Raw genomic sequence first — 21655 nt, 5'->3', positions numbered from 1 at the left:
AGTCACCAGGGCCGGCTTTAACTTTTTTGCTGCCCCAAGCAGCAAAAAAAAGCGCCGCGCCGCGCCCCGCGCCGCCCCCCCGCCGAGCCGCCGGAGCCCGGCCACCCCCCCAGCGCCGCGCCGCCGGAGCCCGCCGAGCGCCGCGCCGCCGGAGCGCCCCCCCCCCCGCGGAATGCCGCGTCGCCCCCCCCCGCCGAGCCGCCGGAGCCCGCCCCCCCCCCCCGCGGAATGCCGAGCCGCGCTCCCCCCGCCGCCCCTTACCAGGTGCCGCCCCAAGCATGTGCTTGGTTGCCTGGTGCCTGGAGCCGGCCCTGATAGTCACTCTAATCAGTGTGCCAGTTTGTACCTATCTGACTGAAATGTTCCATGGTTTTCTCCATTAAGGCCAGATTGTGACCCCTTTGCTCATAATGAGTAGCACTGTACTCCACAAATAGCTTCGCTGGCTTCAGGGGAAGAAATTTGAAATTAAAAACTGGCTTTTTCAGTTTTTGTCCCAAAAAAATGAACACTTGTCAGTTTTAAACAAAATTTTTCATTTTTTAGGGCTTTGGATTTTTTTCAAAGAAAATTTTTGACAAAACCAATTTGTTTTCATCTAATATTTTCATGGGGGGAAGCAGAAAATTCCTGACCAGCTTTGTACACCTCAGCATGAGGGACGGAATCACAGTCCAGCCCTTAGTCATGAAGCTAGTCCTCAGCCCGAAGTACTGAATCACGTTTCCTTCCACAAGGTATTGACCATTAGTGATTCTTTCTATCTGGCTGGTTTTGTAATTTGTCCCCTGGATAGAATGATTTGTTTCTTTTAATCAGTGCATCTAGTGCGATAGCATACCACTGAGCATTAAAAAGAAATACATCCCAAAGCACCAGAAGCTACAAAGCTGCACAGAATGGCCATAGACTTCACCACCTGCAGAATGAAAGGTAAATCACACTTCTCTTTTCCATGGCCTCTATCAACATAGTGTCCGAGCACCTCACTGTCTTTTGTGTATTCATCCTCACAACACCCCGTTATCCCAGTTTTACAGAGTAGAGGGAGACTTAAGTGACTTGCCCAGGGTGACACAGGATACCTGTGGCAGAACAGGGAACAGGATGCAGAGTCTCCTAAGTCCCAAGCAACCATACTAAACCCTGGACCGCTGGCAGCTTTCTTTTACTAACCATACACTCTAGCAGAACGATTCCCTTTGACTGGAAGAAGGAAGGAGAAGCAGTGTGTGAAGTGCTCACATACTACAGCTGCTTAAAGTTAAGAAGTTGCTTACATGATTGTTGGATGGAGGCCAGAGAGCTCCGCACCTTGCAGGAACCCGGTGGTTGCTGTACAATCCTGTGCAAAGGGAGCTACTGAAGCCTTAGCTGGATGAGAAGATCATTGATACTCATTCAGTTCTAGACAAATAATGACTATCACGAGACTTTGGGCAGCTGATACATGGTAGGAGATGGGGAAAGGTTTCATTTATCTGTTTCAAAGACAATATGACCTCAGATTTTGCATACAGATGACACATCTTATAAAGGTAAAATAACAAGGGACGTCCCAGAAAAATGGGGCCTCCCAGAAGAAATCTGCTACTGAGATGATTCCTCCTTTGGATAAAAATATAATTGGCTCCCTGTGTCTGATGGTATTGGCTCCAGCTAACACATCTATCACCCCACAACTCAGCTGTCCATTGACCCTACTTAATACATCATTGTAATGATTCCCTGCTGCCTTTTAAATTTAACAGGCACTCACAGTAAGGTGCCAAATGACACCGGTTCAAGACATGAAAGTTCAGAGGCACAATAGAGGCTGAGTATTTTACAGTCAATGATTTGTTTTCACCTGATGGTCAGAATGACAGATAGTATGTAGGACAGTGGCAGTGTAAAAACCCAATAGGATGAGAGGATACCTGCTGTGAATCAAACAGGCTTTATGTGAGACAAAAGGCAAAAGAATGAAACCCTGGGACAGTGTCGGGGCAGCCATCTCAAGCAAGACCTTGCAATGCTAGTTGGACCAGTTCTGGAACACACGCAGTTCTCTCTGCGTCTCTATCGCACGCGCGCGCACACACACACTCACAAACATAAAATGCCCTGAAAACTACTTAAAGTCACAGAAGTGTAGGACTGGCAGGGACCTTGAGAGGTCATCTAGTCCAGTCCCCTGCACTCAAGGCAAGTCCACCTTATGGTGCTTGAAGGATGATCCTGTGGTTACGGCATGACTCCAGAGACCTGGATTCAATTCCTTGCTGTGCCCCAGCCTTCCTGTGTGACCTTGGATGAGTCACTATGTCTCTTTGTGCCTCGGTTTCCCTTCTGTAAAATGGTGGATCTTTTCTGTCATGTCTATTTACATTGTAAACTTTTTGAGGCAAGGAGTGTAGCATAGCACCTGGCACAACATGGCCCTGATTTTAGGGCCTCAAGGTGCTATAGCGGTAAAAAATAAAAGTAGAATCATAGTGATAACTCTTTTTCTCCTGTAATGAAGCCAGTAGGAGAAGAACAGCAGGGTCAGGACCTCCCAAAGGATTAATCTGTTCCTCCTCAGCAGGAGCATCTGATGTTAGAAATGTCCCTCTTGTGAGTGCAGCTTTGAGGACAAAGGCCGCAGAACACAGAGGTGAACTGTCAGCTGAGGATGAAAAGGTGCCCGAAATCCCAAGGACGTTGCTTGGATTGACCTACATAGCAGATCCCTACCTTCCTTTGTAAAGCACATCCTTGGCATATGAATCTGCTACAGCTAGGGCTGAACTGCAAAACTCAGATCCAGAGCCTTGTTTCCCCAGAGTTTGTTGGGGAGGGGTTTTAGTTCACCCCATTGTCCTATCATGCTCACGGAAGTTTGCACCATGACTAGTATAAATAAAAACTGATACTTCCTGCCTCCTCCTTTCAGCAGTGTCTTCTCCTGTTATCCAAACAGAGCAAACTGGACCAACAGTAAGCTGTAGATATACCAGTCTCGCACCACCCATCACTGAGGTGCAAACATCTGATATCAAGAACAGCAGTGAGCAGAAACAATCTCCATCTACCTATGTAAACTAGTGTAGTACCATTGACTTTAATGGAACTATGCCAATTTATACCAGCTGAGGATCTGGCCCCAAATCTGTAAATCTACTCTTGCACCCCTTCATTCTAGGAGCCCTCTTATTCCACAGAGGAAAGAAGTGGAGACAGAGGATGTGATTTATATTAATTCATTATCCACATCTGAAAGGAGCTAACAAATTATAAAAAAGTAACAGAAGCGTACCCAGCTGCACATGGTTTTAGTCCAGTTTGTTTTGTATTTGTTAATAATAATTTCTTTTAAAAACTCTCAATTTAAAAAGAAAAATATTTCCCACTGCAATTATTTTTGCAATCCCCAGTCCAATATAATAATAAAATAATAATCTTGCTTTTTATAGTAAAACAGCAGTTACCAATTACAGAGATGTGCTTTGTATATCTCATATAGGCACCTTGTTTATTCTGACATGTAACAATTTTGTCCCCTTTTTTGCACACGTGAGAGAGAGAGAGAGAGAAACAAAAAACAAAAAAACCTGTAATCCTGAAGGAATGGTGTTAATGGAAATATTTGTTCCAATATAAAAAGTTACTGCTTTGTATACTGCATGAAAGCTTTTTTCCCCCCTTTTGATTTCTTCAACAGTCAATTGCCAAAACTGAGTATAAAAGCTGGTTTGGATTTGCACCAGTGTAAAACAACCTGTATAAGCTAATGAACACGTATATTTCAGCAGTGTTAGAAAGAAGAAGGAACTTCAGTATGCTGTTTACAATGGATTTTAGTTGTGAGAAAGCAACTTTAGCAACACATGGTATTTTGCATAATTTAGCAGAAAATGACAGTCCCTCCTAATTCCCACAGGCTAAATTATTTAGTACAGTCCCCTGTTACTTTATGATTACAGTCTGAGTGTTTGTAGTAAAATAATTCATTTCTTGTTATGGGACGGGTTGATATATTTAAAATCTAAATATGGGCTCAAATCTAGAGGTCCTTACTCAGCTTTTACTCAGGTATAACTCCCATCACATTTGGTCTGAGTAAAGAGTGAATATGACCTGAGCATGGACTTCAATATTTGGCCGAAGCTGCTTTATTTGTACAATAACGGTATAGATGTGTTAGCATCTTATTCTGAGCTCACATTGATATAAGTTATGAATAGTAATTCAATTGAAATCATCCAGTATAAGTGAAATCTGATTCAGGCTTTTAGTTTTACTTCATTCTGACATCAAAGTTCAGAAATGATGCAGAATGTGTCTTCCGTAGTAATGAACTCTAGTTTGTCACTGCAAAAGGGTTATTGTCTTGCTCCTCAGAATGCTAGAGAGATTTCCAAATCCAAGGACCAGTTAGGCAGTCCTTTGTCACACAAAACTCCCACTGAGGGCAGTAGGATTTTATGGGAATGAGGACCATAGAATCAGACTTTCTCACTGTCTTGAATTGTTTCACCTGTTTAATTATACGTATAGGTTAAGAAATCATTTTTCAGTCACAGAGGTCTGGATGGAGATGCAACACTGAAATTGTTCCTAGACCATGATAAATGTACTGGCTTGACTGTTCACCAATGCTCTTTGGTCAGCCATAGCATGGACAAAAGCAAGAGACGGGTAAGGTATTTTCTAGGTGGAGTAGCTGGCATCAGACATATAACTAGTTATTTGAGCCACTAAAATTGTCTCTGATATAAAATATGCCTTTGGTCAGACTGACTTTATTCCAGTAGTTTGGTAGGTTGACTGCTGCTGTTTGTTATTGTGGGAGCGAGCTAATCAATTGCCAGGGATGGAATCTTGCAGACAAATGGGAATTCTCTGTTGCAGCTGTTGTCATTCCATGAGCGTAAAGCTATAGAGGAGTAAGAATAAGGAGTTAGTTAAGGTTTTAAATGAAGGTGTGATCACATGATGAAGGACAAAATTCAACTCTAAGTGCCTCCATGAAGAAATGACATACAATGTATACAGAAACACCAAATTTCCTACACAAAGGAGTTTGTTTCACCCCCAAACCTTAGCTCTGAAGAAAAGTCTTGTCAAAAGATTCTGTAATACAGACACAATTCTGACAATATACTTTTGCATAGACATAAGACCATGCTGGCTAGATATAGAGACTATTACAGTCTTACCAGACCCAGCCCTGGATACAATTATTCATGCATGTATGTTGTGCTTATTCCTGTGCAGATTCCCATATGACAAGAGAAAAAGACTTATTTGTAATGCTCCTTGTCCTAGTCTACCCTTTCCTCAATCCTATTGTCTCCCTCCTCCCCCTAGTGACTGCATCTCTGCTGGTGTCTCTTTCCAATAATATATTCCTCTCATTATTTCCTTGGTCTGGAAATGTCTCAGGACTTTGTCTTCACGTACAGCGCTACAGCAACGCTTCTCCGGTCAGCGTAGTTAATCCATCTCCCCAAGAGGCGGTAGCTATGTTGAAGGGAGAAGCTTTCCTGCCAACATAGTGCTGTCTTCATGGGGGTTTAGGTAGCATAACTACATCGCTCAGGGGTGTGGATTTTTCACTCCCCTGAGCGATGTAGTTATACCGATATAGGTAGTGTAGACCTGGCTTCAGTTGACGGGGAAGCAGGCAAGCTGGTGTCTTTATACTGCCTTTGATTGATAGTTCTTTACCTCCTTGCTTCTTGGGGAGGGGCCAAATTTCCTCCTCTGCAAAAACAGTATGTTAAGATACTCACGCTGCCAGCATCTTTTTGTTATGCATAGAAAAGAGTGAGCCTGCATTTCACTGAGTTTATTTACACGTGCTTCCTGGAAAGCGTGGTGTACAGCCTGAGGCTCAACAGTGAAATACCTACCACTGTTATATCTGTACCAGATCTGTACACAGTCCTCCTCCTCTGGAATAGAGTGGATCCCATCATCTGGCTGGTTGCCATCCCAGTAGTTATAGTCATAGGAAGAACCATCTGTCCATTCAAAGTGGCCTTCCTATTAAACATCATCCGGAAATTAGGGGGGGAGAATGGAGAAGTGCCGTGATTTCAACTGAACCTCTTTGGAAGTGTGGACTTCAGGATTGGCCAACAGAATATTCTCTTCTCCCCTGTAGAGAGTGCCGTCATCAATCTGACCTCATTCCTATGTCTATATGGCAAAAACTAGGTTCATGCTGAACAAAGGCCCTTCTTCTATTGAGTTTTGCACTCTGCTAGCATATCGTTTGAGATCATAGAGTACGACTACACTGCAAAGAAAAACATGCAGCGTCGAGTCTCAGTTGATTCACCCTCATGGGGCTTGGGCTGTGGGGCTAAAAATAGCAATGTAGACATTCCCCCTTGGACTGGAGCCCAAGCTTCGAGAGCCTCCCCCTCGGCAGGTATGAGTGCCCAGGCTCCACTTCATTGGGTTTCCTTTTGTTACTGTGTAATTTTTGAAAAGAAGATTTCAAAAGTTACAGAGTAAGACAAAGAAAAATGAAAAAGTGGGTGGGTGGGGGGCTAGACATCATTTATTGTATTGCACTCAACGTGGGTGCTGAAAGCCATTGAACCAAACCGCAAACCCTGAGTAGGATGGAAGCCATGCATTCAGTTGCTATTACTTCAAGCCAGGGGATGCTGGACTCCCAGTACTCACTGTCCTTGTCCCCTACCTGTACACCCCCTTCCCCAAAAAGAGTGGAGAAAGGAGGAAAATATTTTGCATGAAATTGTTCCCCCCCCCCCTTTTAAACTTTTATTGGCTACCTCAGTAGTTGTGGAGATTGAATTATCCTCTAATGTTCATAGGTCACAGCTGAAGCATTGGAAGGGCAATGTGGATAAGCAGAAAATCTTGCTCTCCAGGGCTGTCAGTCCAGCACTTTGTATTATAGTCAGAGGGAAAAAATTGAAAGGTGTAGAGGGAAAACAGAAAATATAATTTTGCCTTTTATGTGAGTCTGATGAAACTGGCCAAGGGTTACATCTCAATGCGCTCCAGGCTGAATAGATTTCCAGTTCTTTTTATGAGAAAACCTGCTTGTATGATGGTCAAGAGGAAAAGCAGGCGGTAGCTAATGTTGTAGCGGTTTCTCACCTCTCTTAGGTCATGAAGTCCCATCCAGATATCGGTGGGTATTCCAGGCACTCGGCTGTTTACCAGGTCATATACAAAGACATTCTCTTCCCAGCTGGTAAAGTACCATAATATGAAATAGTTAGGAGGTTGGTATTAGTGAAATTAAGCAAACACTATCCCTAGGCATTCAGACTGCACTTTGGCACATGGGACCCAATCTTTGAAATTGTCCATGGAAATTTTGGATTCATTTTCTTAGGGCTGGTCCACACTAACCCCCCAGTTCGAACTAAGATACGCAACTTCAGCTACGTGAATAACGTAGCTGAAGTCGAAGTATCTTAGTTCGAACTACAAGGTACTTACCGCGGGTCCACACGCGGCAGGCAGGCTCCCCCGTCGACTCCGCGTACTCCTCTCGCGGAGCAGGAGTACCGGTGTCGACGGCGAGCACTTCCGGGATCGATTTATCGCGTCTAGACAAGACGCGATAAATCGATCCCAGAAGATCGATTGCTTACCGCCGAACCCGGAGGTAAGAATAGACGTACCCTTAGTCTGTGTAAGAGGATGGCTTAGTATGGCAAAACCCAGAGCTGGATGGAAACGCAGGGAAAAATACGTGACAGTGATTTCAAATCCCTGTCCCCTTTCAAAATTAAAAAATTCTAACTTTCAAAAATTCAAAATCATTTCACCAGCTGTAACAGCAAGCAGGAGGTGTGGTAACGTAAAGCATCTACTGCCTATGCTCTGCTGGAATGGTGTGAAATGAATTCAAGCAGGTCAATGAGCTTCCACATCTTAAACCAGTGCTCTTCACTATTTCTGAAGTGGGGCCACTTTGGCAAAAAACCTTCAATTTGAGAGCCACATCAACCCGACACAGATGGTTGAACACTCTGAGTTCTTTGTTGGTTGATATGGTAATATTACTGTTATTGGTAATATTGCTTGGGGTGAAGGGCTGGGAATGGGGGGCTGGTTCTGGGAGGGGGCTCAGGACTGGGGCAGGGGCTTGGGGTGCAGGAGAGGGTGAGGGGTGCAAGCTCTGGGAGGGTGTTTGGGTGCAGGAGGGGACTCCAGACTGGGGCAGTGTGTTCGGGTGCAGGAGGGAGTATGGGGTGCTGGCTCCAGGAGGGGGTACAGGGTGCAGGCAGGGGTATGGGGTGCGGGCTCTGGGAGGGGGTACAGGGTGCAGGCAGGGGTATGGGGTGCGAGCTCTGGGAGGGGGCTCAGGGCTGGGGCATGGGCTTGGGATGCAGGAGTGGGTATGGGGTTCTGACTCTGGGAGGGGGCTCAGGGCTCAGGCGTGGGGTGCAGGAGGGAATATGGGGGGGCTGGCTCTGGGAGGGGGCTCAGGGCTGGGGCAGAGGCTTGGAATGCAGGAGGTGGTATGGGGGGCTGACTCTGGGAGGGGGCTCAGACTTGGGGTGCAGGAGGGGATATGGGGTTCTAACTCTGTGAGGGGGCTCAGGGCTCAGGCTTGGGGTGAAGGAGGGAGTATGGGGGGCTGGCTCTGGGAGGGGGCTCAGGGCTGGGGCAGAGGCTTGGGATGCAGGAGGGTGTATGGGGGACCGGCTCTGGGAGGGGGCTCAGGGCTGGGGCAGGGGTTTGGGGGGCTGGCTCCGGGAGGCTGCAGGTTGAGTGGTAGAAGAGCTATTCAGAACCTGTCCATTGAAGGGGCGGCACTTACTTTGGGCAGCCCCGGCCCCACACCGCTTCTGGAAGGGGCCAACGTGCTCCTGTGGCCCCTGAGGGGGCACGTGGCCCTGTGTGCCGCCCCTCTCTGCAAGCACCGCCCCCACAACTCCCATTGGTCACAGTTCCCCGTTCCCAGCCAATGGGATCTGCAGGGGTGGTGCTTGCAGGCAGGAGCAACGTGTGGAGACCTTTGCTCCCCCACTTTCCCCCCGGGGCTGCGGGGGTGTGCTGGCCACTTTTGGGAGCAGCGTGGGGCCGGGGCAGGCAGGGAGCCTGCCTTAGCTGCCGCCCCACTGCCACCAGAGAGCATGATCAACAGGGAGATGCACTTAGGGTCCATTGGAGCCGCCCCTGGCTCACCGGCCTTGCAGTGAAGAACACTGTCTTAAACCATCAGGAGTGGCTGGGCCTTGGGATGGAGGAAAAAACCTGGAAACAGGACATGGCACAGTGCATAGGTGCTGACTTCCCTCTGCGCGGTGGGTGCTCGACCCCCCCCCCCCCGCCCACCCCTGCACCACCCTTGCCCCACCCCCATTCTACCCCCTTCCCCCAAGTCCCTGCCCCTGCTCTGCCTTTTCTCCGCCTCTTCCCCTGAGCGTGCTGCATCCCCGCTCCCTCCCGGAAAGTCCTAAGTGCTGCCGAACAGCTGTTTGGCGGCGGGGGTGGCGGGAAGCGCTGGGAGGAACGGGGACGCGGTGCGCTCGGTGGGGAGGAGAAGGAGGCAAGGAAGGGGGAGTTTGGCTGCCGGTGGGTGCGGAGCACATGCTAATTTTTCCCCGTGGGTGCTCCAGCCCCGGAGTACCCACGGAGTCGGCGCCTATGGCCTGGTGAATGCCCTTTCGCTCACTAGGGACCTGCTTCAGTACTCCTTGACATCAATGAAAACACTTCTGCATTACCTCTCTGGCAGTTTTCAGTATTAGCCTGTGGGGGGCGGGGGTTGGGGGGAAAGAGAGAGATTCTTGAATTTGAGATGAATTATAGATGTGCCCACGTAGCAAAGTCTTCCTCTGATACCTGGATGTTTAGATCCAGCATTTTGCTTTGGGCCCCATTTCTAATCTGGGTTTGTGAACTGTTCCATGAAACATGGAGTGGAAAACCTTTCTATTTTGAAAGTTCTGAGTCAGACAAAATTGTAACCAAAATTGTTCCCTTGAAAGCAAAGCCACCCTCCTCTGTCCAGGGACTGATTAGCATAATGGGTACAATGTGACTGCAGTTGTCAGAGTGGCGTCTGTTGTAATTGAGGGCCAAATTTTCAAAGAGTCTCCAAAAATATGACCATAAAATTGGCTCAAGCATCTGGTAGGTGGTGTGCAGTTTATATGCAAATGCATGGGGTTTGCATGCACATTCACACGGCCTTTTGAAAATGTGGCCCTTTAAGTTATTATATTGTACCACCACAGCCAAACCCAGGGTGATCCAAATAGCTTTGTTGTAACACAGAGCATAAGGTGACAATTTGTTATTTATGTTAATGTAACTAAACAGTGTTACAGACCATGGCCATTTCACAAGCGCCTCTGGACTTGACTAAGGGCTGGTCCACACTGGGGCGGGGGATCGAGCTAGGAAACGCAACTTCAGCTACGAGAATAGCGTAGCTGAAGTCGACATTTCCTATATCGAACTAAAAGTACTTACTTCGGGTCCACGCGGCGCAGGCAGGCTCCCCCGTCGACAGCGCTTCCTCCTCTTGGCGAGCAGGAGTTCCGCAGTCGACGGGGGAGCGCTTCTGGGATCGATCTATCGCGTCCAGATGAGACGCGATAAATCGATCCCAGAAGATCGATCTCTACCCGCCGAATTAGGCGGGTAGTGTGGACCAACCCTAAGAACAATAGCGATAGATCTGCTTCAGAATTATTGGTTCTACCACTTGAGCTAAAGGAGACTCTCTGATAGACATCTAATTAATACAGTTGAGGAGTTTTGATTCTGTCCATTAGAGGGCAGAGATACACATACACACTAGCTAGTGCATTTCAGTACACATACACAGAATTTACGACAGTGGTACATTTGGCTTGAATGGGTTTGTTTTCTCATAGGAAGGCTAAACTCCAGCTGAGGAATTATTTATATATTTATTTATTGCAGCAGACATCGTTTAGCTGGACTTTGACAATGTTTTAGAAACAGATTTCTTTGATTCTTACCTGTGAATCGACGCTAATTTGGCAGATTTTATGCCAATGGAAAATTCCGCACAATAGAGATCGGCTTCAGCCCATGTTTTATTGATGGGAAAGTATCTGTAACAGTACCCTTCATATTCTGTCCAAAACAGTGGGCAGGAGTAGGACTGAATTGGCTCTGGCATAGCTGGGGAGAAAGGAAAGAAAACTGGAAGTGCATTTAATACACAACAGCTGCGGGGACCCCGGAAATGGTGAATGTCTCTGTTGTTTAGGACCTGTCTCCTTGTTGGCTTTACAAAAAACAAAAACAAAAAATTCCCCCAAGGGCCTAGATTTTCACAAGCAACTGGGGACTTTGCGTGCCTCCATTCTTGGATATCTCCTCAAAATATCTGAATTTCAGAGGATGGGAGCTCAGCACTTTGGAATGTTTGAGCAGAATTTGCCATTTTTGAGTAGTCCAAGCAGGGAAGAAAAATACTTTTGGATGCTACCATAATATAAATATTTACTAACCCTATTGTACATTTTCCAAGTAGGACGGAAGTAACACTATGGAGTTCTGTAGGGGTCAGGTCTGGGCCCTTTCTCATTCACATCAATGCCTGGAAAGAGCAAACTTGTAGGAGAGGTTGTACCACCATTGCAGATAACACAGGGAGGAGGGAAAAGACTCCAATCAAAGGGACCAGGGGAAAAAAATGGGGGCAGTGGTGGGAAAGGGATACATGCAACTTAATGCAGTAAAAGCATTGAAAACAGTGTAGAAAGATGCCAAGAAACATTCTACTCTAAATGGTCACAAGATACAAGACACTGAGGGTGAAATAGTGAGCAGAACTTTAAATCCATCAGTCACATTTCTGGGAGATAGGTAAGAAGGTAAATAGGGCCCTGATTCAGCAAAATATTTAAGTACATGACTGGTCTTGCTGAAATCAATGGAATGATCTAGGTGCTTAAAGTTAGATGTGTGCTTAGGAATCCTGCTGGACTAGGGCTTTAATCACCAGGACACATCACAGAAGTTGAGAAAGCTCAGTCATCTCCATCCAGTCTATCTCCTTGCCAGTGTGGGATTGTTCCCTGCACTAAATTCATTCTTGAGTGCTGTCCTTTGTTTATTTGGTTTAAATCAATGGACTCATGGAGCACTAGTCATCCTTCACAAAGGACGAGCGAGCTCCCAGCTGGAGTGACCACTGAAGACTTGGAAAAGGTAGAGCCGAGGGCAGCAAGGATGAAATGTTTCAGGTTTTGGAAAAAGGGGGAGGAAAACGCTGCTGTTGTTCTTTAGAAAAGAGGAAGCACAACTAATGTGTATGAAATCCTGAGAGGTCCAGCGAAGGTGGATGCCACAAAACTATCCAAGCAAATAACAGGCTCAAAACCCAAAGAGTTCAAACTGAAGCTAGGAACGGATCTGGTATTCAGGGACTTCAAGGGGAATCATCTTTACAATGACCATAATTAACCTGTAGAACAAACTCTGCCAAAGGCAGCAACTGAAGCAGCAAGTATGAGCATATTAAAAAGGGGGGGGATTAGCCAAGTCCAAATCATCACAGGGTATAAATGCTAGAACTAGCTGGACTGAGCTCCTTCCTCCCCAAATGTCACTACGTGAAGCTTCCTTTGGCAGTCATTTTGCACCACATTTCTTTAGTTCCTTCCACTCAGGGCCCTCAAAGCATTTTACAAACATCAGCCGATTAAGCCTCACAGAAGCCCCCTGATATAAGCATTACACTCAGTTTTCAAATAAAGAACACCTGAGAGGCCAAGGTGCTCATTGATGATAACACAGGAAATCGGAGCCACAGCCAGCACTAGAACCCAGCTCTTTTGCTCCAAGGCCTGTCCTTTAACCATTACATCACCATTCCTGAGTACAGAACATAAAACTAGCTCTGGTTATAGATCAGCTCCCCAGAAACTGGGAGACTTGTCACAGTCTGTGGCAGAAGAATGACTCAGATACCTGGAACTGACTGTTCCCAGCATTTCAGCGCTCACAATAGCACTGTGAATCAAACAGCAGGCATTCAGGGGAACTGGAGTTCTGTGAGTCAGTCTCTCCTGCTGACCCAGGGTATTATATGCCTCCATAATGTCAAATATGCTGAGCCCAGTTATTTCAAGTACTGCAAAACAGGCGCTATTTTGTGGCTAATATAAACAGCTACTTTTTCATTGCCTTTCTCTGACAGCCCCAAGCCTCCACCAGCACTCTTCTGTCCCTTGAGCTCAGATAAAAGATAATTATTCTTCCTTTGTGGTGACCCTTCCCCTTTCCCCTCCAGAGCTCTTTAGAGGCTGTATCCTGATACAAGTGCTCTTGGAGCCAGTTCCAGTCATTATCAGCCCTGAGAAGTGCCATGCCTAGATAACTAGGGTCAGTGAGCAACTCGGATCTCAAGAACCAAGTAACATTGTAGAGATGAACGAGTTGCTTTCAGATCATTATGTCTGACTGTGTTAGTGATGGGCTATGCAAAAGAGCTCTAGTCGAAAATCAGATCGATACCTTGAAAAATGGAAGCAGCTTTTTAAAAATCGTAGCAAATTTGTATTCAGTTCATAGAATCATAGAATATCAGGGTTGGAAGGGACCTCAGGAGGTCATCTAGTCCAACCCCCTGCTCAAGGCAGGACCAATCTTGTTAACAGCAAGATGCAATGTTTATTCCCATGGGCCACATCCTGCCATTGTCTCACAGAGAAAACAGTTCTCAGGGCTACCTCACATCCTGTTACAACAAAACCCAAGCGAGAGAGGGACAGAAGTATCAAACACCAATGAACGGAAGTGAGGGATCGGCCTCCAGCCTCCACAGATCCCAGGACAGGAACCACCAAATAGCTGCAATCCACCCTGGGCTCCACCTTCCCTCACGTGTACTGAGGGGTCAGTCATGGAATATAGTTAGTGCTGCTTATAACTTCTGTGCATCTCAGCCTGGCTGTCCACAGGGTCCCTAGCCTCCCTCCTTACGTACTCCCAGAGCGCCTCAGATCCCAGGGAGGGTGGAATTGCCAGGAGAGGCCTTAGTGAGTGATAGGGAGCACGGCACACCAGCTTTGCTGGTTTATGCGGGGCTCTTCCACCCACTCATTTTACTTCTCTTTGCTCCCCATCACACCTCACTACAGGGTCCTCAGCCAGGCAAACTATTGATGTCCATAGGCATTTTAGCTTGAGGGCCAAATCCAAAGCCCTTGGAGAGCAAGAGGAAATCTCCCATTAATTTTAGTGGGTCTTGAATTAGATGTCAGTGGGCCCCATATTCTGATTTTATATATATATTTTTATGCTGCTGATGTAACTTATTACCAATTCCAGATGCAGTAACATTGGCTTGATACATGCTTCTTCCTGCTCGCTGTGGGTTCAGTACAGCAAGTGAGGACTCCTGTGGGTTGAGGACACCCCCAGCTCCTCAGGAACACTCAGCACCTGGAAGGACTCAGCCCTGCCCACCAAGCATTTAGAATGCCTTGGGGTACTTAATTATTGGCTGGGGTGACTGGAGACACTGTGAGCTTCACGGGCAGCCTAGTCATTGCTATTTTTGGAACGCTTGTTAAAAATGGCTGCGAACTCTTCACCTTTAGTTGCACGACGGCACAATGGACAAGCCAAAACCAGCAGCCGTCTCAGTGTTTCGCCTTTTCATGTGAAGCGTTATGGGCGTTTGTTGTGTGCTGGTTTGAAATTTCAATTAGGGTGGTTTTGGCTTCCCTGAAATTTCATGAGAAAATTGTTCCCCTTGATAGAAATGGTTGAAACTAAATCATCAGACCAAGGTGTTCATAGAGGCTTTTGATCTCCTACACCATTTTCCCGACTAGGTGTCATTAATTTGATTAGCTTCAGTGAACAAGAGGTGCCTGGAGGATTTTAAGGTTAAATATAGCAGAAAAGAGAACAAAGGTAGGTCAATGCTTAATTAGCATCTTTCTGTTAGGTCAATGTAGGAAGCCTTTGCACTCTCTTTAGAAGAGGGGTTATTATTCTTAAATTCACAGGAAATAACCAAGGAACCACTTTTATGCTAGAACACTTAAGTCTATTTTTATTTTCAAATCTGTCAGATATAGTATGGCAGACAAGCCCACTTCTCAGCAGGAAAACTTTAACCAAGCCCAGCCCGTCAGAAGGGTATTTACTAGTATGGAAAACAAGGGCAGTGCCATCGGGTCAGTCATATCAATTTTCTACATATGAAACTACGTCAGCAGAACACCACTGTAACCACTGTTTGACCTCCTTGGTAAAATGCTTTGAGATCTCCTGCCGCAAAGAGCTTTATAAGAGCTAATCCTTTATTATTTTTATCATCATTAACGCTTTCACTGAGAGAAGAAGGATCACCTGTGGTTAAGGCTGTGGGCTAGGACTCAGGATACTGGGGTGCAATTCCTGGCTCTTTCTGAGTGACATCGGGCAAGTCACTTAATCTCTGTACCTTGGTTCAATCCTTCCTTTGTGCTTCGGCTGAACACTCTATGAGGCAGGAATGGCCTTTTACTCTATGTATTGACAGCATCCAGCACAACAGAGGCCCAACTGTGATTGAAGCGTCTAGCTGCTCAATATTTCCAACCAATATTTTCCCATGATGCTACTGAGAAAGGAAAACCAACAACAACCTGAGCCCTACAGAAATCTGCTTCTCGAGTCATTTTTTTCATAACAGCTTCAAATTTAAGATTGGAGGATGTTTCTGTGATAAAAGTGTGTAGCTCTGCAATGTGTGTAGCCCAGGGTCTGGGGCAAGACTGACAAGTGATATCCATTCTGGTAGCATTCCTGGCACTTCAAAGCACTCTCAGAGCATCTTTTCAACAGCAGATATTAGCAGTCTTGTGCTGGAAGCAAATCATATTCTTGCTGGAGACTATTAAAGGGCTTGATTTCATCACGGGCTATGGATTTATCAGTAAGAGTCTAAACTGTAAACAAGCCATTAATGCCCTTAAAAAGACGACTTAGCAACTCAGAAAAGAGGGTTCAGCCAAAGGGAGCCCTATGGCTACCAGAATGTATGTGTAGGGCCCAACCAAATTCACGGCCATGAAAAACGCATCACGGACCGTGAAATCTGGTCTTGTGTGTGCTTTTACCCTATGCTATACAGATTTAATGGGGGAGACCAGCACTTCTCAAATTGGGGGTCCTGACCCAAAAGGGAGTTGCAGGAGGGTCGCAAGATTATTTTAGGGGGGTGACGGTATTGCCACCCTTACTTCTGCGCTGCCTTCAGAGCTGGGCTCCTGGCCAGCAGCCGCTGCTCTCCAGCTGCCCAGCTCTGAAGGTAGCACCGCCGCCAGCAGCAGCGCAGAAGTAAGGGTAGCAGTACCGCAACCCGCCCATACAATAACCTTGTGACCCCCCCCACAACTCCTTTTTGGGTCAGGACCCCTACAATTACATCACCATGAAATTTCAGATTTAAATAGCTGAAATCATGAAATTTACTATTTTCAAAATACTATGACCATGAAATTGACCAAAATGGACAATGAATTTGGTAGGGCCCTAGTTATGTGGCTTTGACTGTGCCTGCTACAGAGATTCAGAGACTTCAATAAACCGTGCTGTATTGCAAATAGCATACCTAGCCTTTATGAGATTAATGCTCTTCTGGGGCCCAATCCTCAGAGGTGCTGAGCAACGTAAACTGCACTAAACTTGCTGGGTATCAAGGGTCCCCTACCAATACTCAGGAGGCACTGAGCACCTCACAGGATTAGGGACCTAGAGTAGACTGAATGAGAGAAAACTCCCTTTACATGTAATGATCAACTAACTATCTGCTATGGAAACCATTCCTGGATCTCTGCTGGGACTAGATGCCAGCAAGTGTGTATTCTCTCTTACTTCTTGTTCATGCAGTTAGTGTTGTCAGGATCAAGGGGTAAGCACATTTTTGGGGAAAGGGATGTTAATTTTTCTTCTCTTTCCTCTAATGTAGTCCTTTTGATTTTTCATCTCATTTAGTTTACAACTTACCTTCAGCCACAGGAATACTTGTAAATACAACATGAAAGCATAGAAGGACCTGATGTTCCATCAATGCCCCTCCACTGCCATGTTCGATATATAAAGAGGGTAAAATCCTGACCCCACCGAAGTCAATGAGAGATTTGCTATCAGCTTCAGCGGGGAGAGGATTTCCCCCAGAGTATGGACAAAATCAGAGAAATGAGAATTTAAAAATGTTTGGAGTAAGGAACTGAAATGGATTTTCCAGAAGAAAATCCCAGTCCTAGAATGCTTACTCGCTGCCTTATCTGCAATGGCCTGCAGAACTGAGCCACGTACATGCTTTCGGCAATTCTCCCAATTCAAGCAACACATGAGGCATCTGTTAATTTATTTATTATTTATTTCCATTTTGGAAAGGGTTGGGGACGCAACATCACGTCTTGGTGCGATAGATGATGTTAAGCAAGATCACAGAAAATGTGCACAATTATGGAAGGTGTGAGTATGCAGGGAATGGGACACATTTTACAAGCTCCACAAAACAATTCATATGAAGACTTTGGCACCATCTTCTACAGACATAACCTAACAATAACTATACACTCCCAGTGAGGATACAGAGTGCCACCCTAAGATAGATCTGTAATACCTCACCAGAGTAACTTTTCTACATTCCCCTTACACTACACTCGTTTTAACCTCTCCCTGTTGTTGAATAAAACACACTGCCAAAGGATAAGCACCAAAAGAGGAGTTTATGATGGATAGAAAAAAAATAAGCCAATGTCATTAAGTATTACTGAGAGATTGTATGTGAATAAGGGCTGTCCTTAAATACAGACACCAAAAATTACATAGGGTGTCTTCAATATTATTATCATGCAAAATATTTAATTTGTATGATTATTTGCCCCCTTTCATTACATGACTGCTTTCAAAACAAGCAGGTCGTGACAAGGCTTTATCTTAAGTGGGTGTGTGCGCACGTATTGTACTCTGAAAGTCTCTTTGAAGCCAGCTGCTCCTCTCTTCTGCAGAACGGCAGGGCAGAGTTGGAAGGGAGTGGTGACCAATGGTGAGTGTGGAGATTATAGATTATCCAGGCAACGGACTGAAACTTTAATTGTGCTGCAAAAGTGTCACAACCTCAGACACATAAGAGAATTTTTTGTAAATATTTTTTATCAAAATGAAGTTATTTTTATGGAATAAAATTCTATGGTATTTGTATTTCAAGATGTAAAAATACTATAGTCAATTCTGTAGATCTCCTGCAGCACAGAAATACTATACGTCTAGCTGCAACCGGATAGGAAGCATCTTTGATTTTTCTCTCCTCAATTAGTTTTTGAGGAAGCTCCCATTGATTTGTTGCCTGGCACCAAAGCCAAGCTTGTGGTAATTATTTTTCTCACTAGTTCATTGAACAATACTTATTGGGTGAGAGTCTGCTCACAGTCCCATGTAAATTTAGAAGAACACTATCAAAGTGAGTGTAGTTACTCTGGAATTACACTGGTGTAAATGAACAGAATTTGGCTTATTCTATCCAAGTAAAAATGTACCGCAAACCTGGGTAATACAATGAAATCACAAAGCCAGTTAAAATTTTATTAAAATACTTCTCTCCCCTAAAAAAGTACACTTTGTGATTAACTGTAGAGAAACTCTTCAGCCAGCTGTATATGTGTTATATGATCTAATATGTAGAGGGACAGTTCTCACATATAACTTCACTTTATGTTAAAAAGGGTGAATAAAAGAAACTTTGCAAATCACTGTTCTCTGCTTTTTGCACTTCCACAGAAAGCTGAATATCCAAAGAGTCACAATCCTTTACAACTTGCAATTGCTTTATTAATTATTATTGAGTGCAATTACTAAATCAGATTAAGAGCATTGTAAACATAATGTAAACTTCTTGGCACCATTGTACAGGACCACATATTGTTTATAAGATTAAACTGAACATGCCTCCAAAACAAAGAAATAAAGTCAACAGAGAGAATGCTTCAACACACTGGAACAGAAAAGATCAGCATTACTTAATAATACATCTTCCCAAACTAAGCAGATTATTGAATTTACAAGTTTGGGTTTTATGGAGAAGTTAGCAAAACTGGTAAGGAGAATTGCATACATTACAGGATGCGTTTGTAAAAGTGCCTGATTTTAAGCCATCAATAACCTAAAGTTTACTCACCCAAACACAGTGATTTGCACTCACCTTGACTGATTTTAATATTTGTCTGTGGGAAAGCCTGGGTAGAGAGCAAAACCATTGAGAGGAGCACACAGAAATCCCATCTGATCACCATCTCTGACTGAGAACAAAATTTCATTTCCAGGTGTGCAGAGAGCCAATGACATGAAGCCTTTCCTTAGTTCGGAATCGCCTTGCTCTGTTGCTGAGATTCCTGGAGCAGATGTGAATATACTTTTTACACTGCACCCTCCCCCGAAACTCCAAACTTTCACAATGACATGCTAGGAAGGCTGGCCAAGCTCCCTCCAGTGTAATATCACACTCTACACAACAACCAAGAGCTTCCCAGCTGAGACATTACAGAGAAGCTGCTCCATCCCATTTCACTAGCAGAAGTTAGTTGCTTTAAACCATTTTTTTTTTTCAAAAGTTCTGGTGAGGTTTTAGAAAGCAGGCATGCACACCTCCTAGTCGTGAGCCTTCGAATGTTAAGTTCTCTGTTCAAGCAAACCACATCCCCTTTCTGCTTTCATGGCTGCTTCTTGAGAGATTTTGTTTGTGTCTATTGACTTATCCATGTTTTATGCCACTCTTAGCACTGCACGGCAGACGTATGAGAGGTACTTTCTGGCAATACAGTCCTACATTCTGGAGCAGCAGCACTCAGAATGGGACCTAATTGGTTAGACCTTACGGTTCGGTGCTGGAAAGATTTGTAGATTTCACACGATGTACAGAAAAGTCACAACTTCAAACAAATAATAATGGTGGGGGAAGTCTGTGTTAATATCAGCAAAAGATGTACCTGACAAGCAGCCCTGGAGTTATAGGCGTGCTAATTTAAGCCTTGACACTGCAAGTTCTCCCAAATGGGTGGACCCCGGCACTCATATGGACCCCCTCTGAAGTCCAACCCTATTAAAGTTAATGGATTTCTGCATGCGTTCAGTGGGTCTGCCTGCATGGAACAGCTTGCAGGATTGGGGCCTTATGTGGTGTATTGAATTTTTTTTTCCAATCCATTATTCCTGAATTTTATGCAACTTTTCTGAATGCTTTCAGCTCCACATAGATCGAGACGCTAGAGCCGGAACCTGTATCTGCCTGCAGCAATGCATACAGCTATGCACGAAGCCATGGGATGGCCCAACCCTCCACCTTTGTTTGACCTCCAGACTGAAAGGCTTGAGCAGTGAATGCAAGAGCCTGCTGGTTATTAAGGAATTACATTCCGAGTGAAGGGCAGGCTAAGAGCCCCAGGGGCTGTCTCTGACCCTTCTAATTGGCCATCCGCGTTGATATGGCAGCATTGCAAACTCACACTTCGAGGCCCGGGCTTCCCATCACAACATGGGTAAACACTTCAGAAGACAAGAGGGATATTTCTCCCTCTAAAATGGAGATACAGAGAGAAAACAAAAACCGATCATCAGGTCACGCTTCCTTTAATTCCATTATTTATTTATTTTTATATGGACTCTGTAAACAAAGCGGTGAGATTCATGAGCATTTGGGGCTGACGTGGCCATGTTGATAGCCAAAGAGATGAAAATGTCAGTCCATGGGGAGTTCGATTCCTAATGGGTTTTGGATCAGAACCTATATGCAGTTCGAATTCTCCTCCCGCAGCAGATTTACACCAGTGTAACTCCATTGACTTCACTGGAATTACTCATGATTTATCCGGGGTAAGTGAGAAGAAAATCAGGACCAACAACTTGGCTTTTCTTTTTGTTGTGCAATGAACATAACTGACCGAATTGGACACATACCTGAGTCGGGCTAATAAGTACCACCTCAGTATACATGGCACAAATAAATAGATCTTTATTTTCAATAAATATACACTCTCCATCAGACCAGACAATATGCCATGAAAAAATGTACAGAAGCATCCAACAGAACAGACAGCTTGATTGTAGCTAAAACTCACTCAGTGATTTGAAAAACTACCTTGTTTAGTACATAAAACACAGAAAGACCCACTGCAGCCTGCTAAGAAGGGAATTAAAACCGTGTGTTGTTTTGGGTGTTCTTATCTGCAAAAGCTCCCAAAGCAGGATCTTTTGCACAACATAAGAAAGGTCTTTAAAACTTGCCATGGCTTTTCCAGAATACACTTTATCGAAAAGGTTTATTTTGCTATATCATACTCTATCTACTTTACATACAGAGATTGCTATATTAGAGTGGCAGGGTCTCATTACTGACATAACATTAGCTCCATGTTATACATGGTTGTATGTGAGGGTCTGTGTGTGTAACACTGCACATGCACACACACAAACACATACACACACCCAGACGCACAAAGGCACACATACATACTAACAGGAGTTTAATTTTGTTGAACTAGTACAAAGACAAAACTGGAGTTAGAAGTGATTTTACCACATGTTCTATCATTTAAAAAATAAATACTCTAACCTATTTACCACATTCACCAAAGAGAACACACGAATACTTACATCTCCAATAAAATGAATCATGGATCGGTACTGTAAGGGTAGCGGAGGC

The 21655-nt window shown here is 44.9% G+C and overlaps 1 protein-coding gene across 1 annotated transcript; it reads right to left on the bottom strand.

Annotated features, from left to right (window-relative positions):
* Positions 1-4820: 4820 nt before the first annotated feature.
* Positions 4821-20946, bottom strand: CLEC19A (C-type lectin domain containing 19A). The gene is made up of 6 exons (XM_065411993.1): positions 20911-20946; positions 19160-19193; positions 10959-11124; positions 7105-7198; positions 5880-6012; positions 4821-4900 (listed from the first exon to the last, which is right to left on the bottom strand). The coding sequence occupies exons 1-6, from the start codon at positions 20944-20946 to the stop codon at positions 4821-4823; spliced, it is 543 nt and encodes a 180-aa protein (XP_065268065.1).
* Positions 20947-21655: the final 709 nt, after the last annotated feature.

Source organism: Emys orbicularis, chromosome 10, assembly GCF_028017835.1.
Source record: "Emys orbicularis isolate rEmyOrb1 chromosome 10, rEmyOrb1.hap1, whole genome shotgun sequence".
NCBI lineage: Eukaryota > Metazoa > Chordata > Testudines > Emydidae > Emys > Emys orbicularis.
Note: the sequence above shows the minus strand (reverse complement) of the source record. Positions and strands in the feature narration are given on the sequence as shown.

Bases quoted from the DNA above. Each gene is read 5' to 3' on its own strand.
- CLEC19A (XM_065411993.1), bottom strand. From the start codon at position 20,946: ATGTATACTGAGGTGGTACTTATTAGCCCGACTCAG. The intron at 11,125-19,159 runs GTGAGTGCAAAT...CTTTCTCCCCAG, and splicing joins AAATATTAAAATCAGTCAAG to CTATGCCAGAGCCAATTCAG. The intron at 6,013-7,104 runs GTGAGAAACCGC...GATGTTTAATAG, and splicing joins GACTTCATGACCTAAGAGAG to GAAGGCCACTTTGAATGGAC.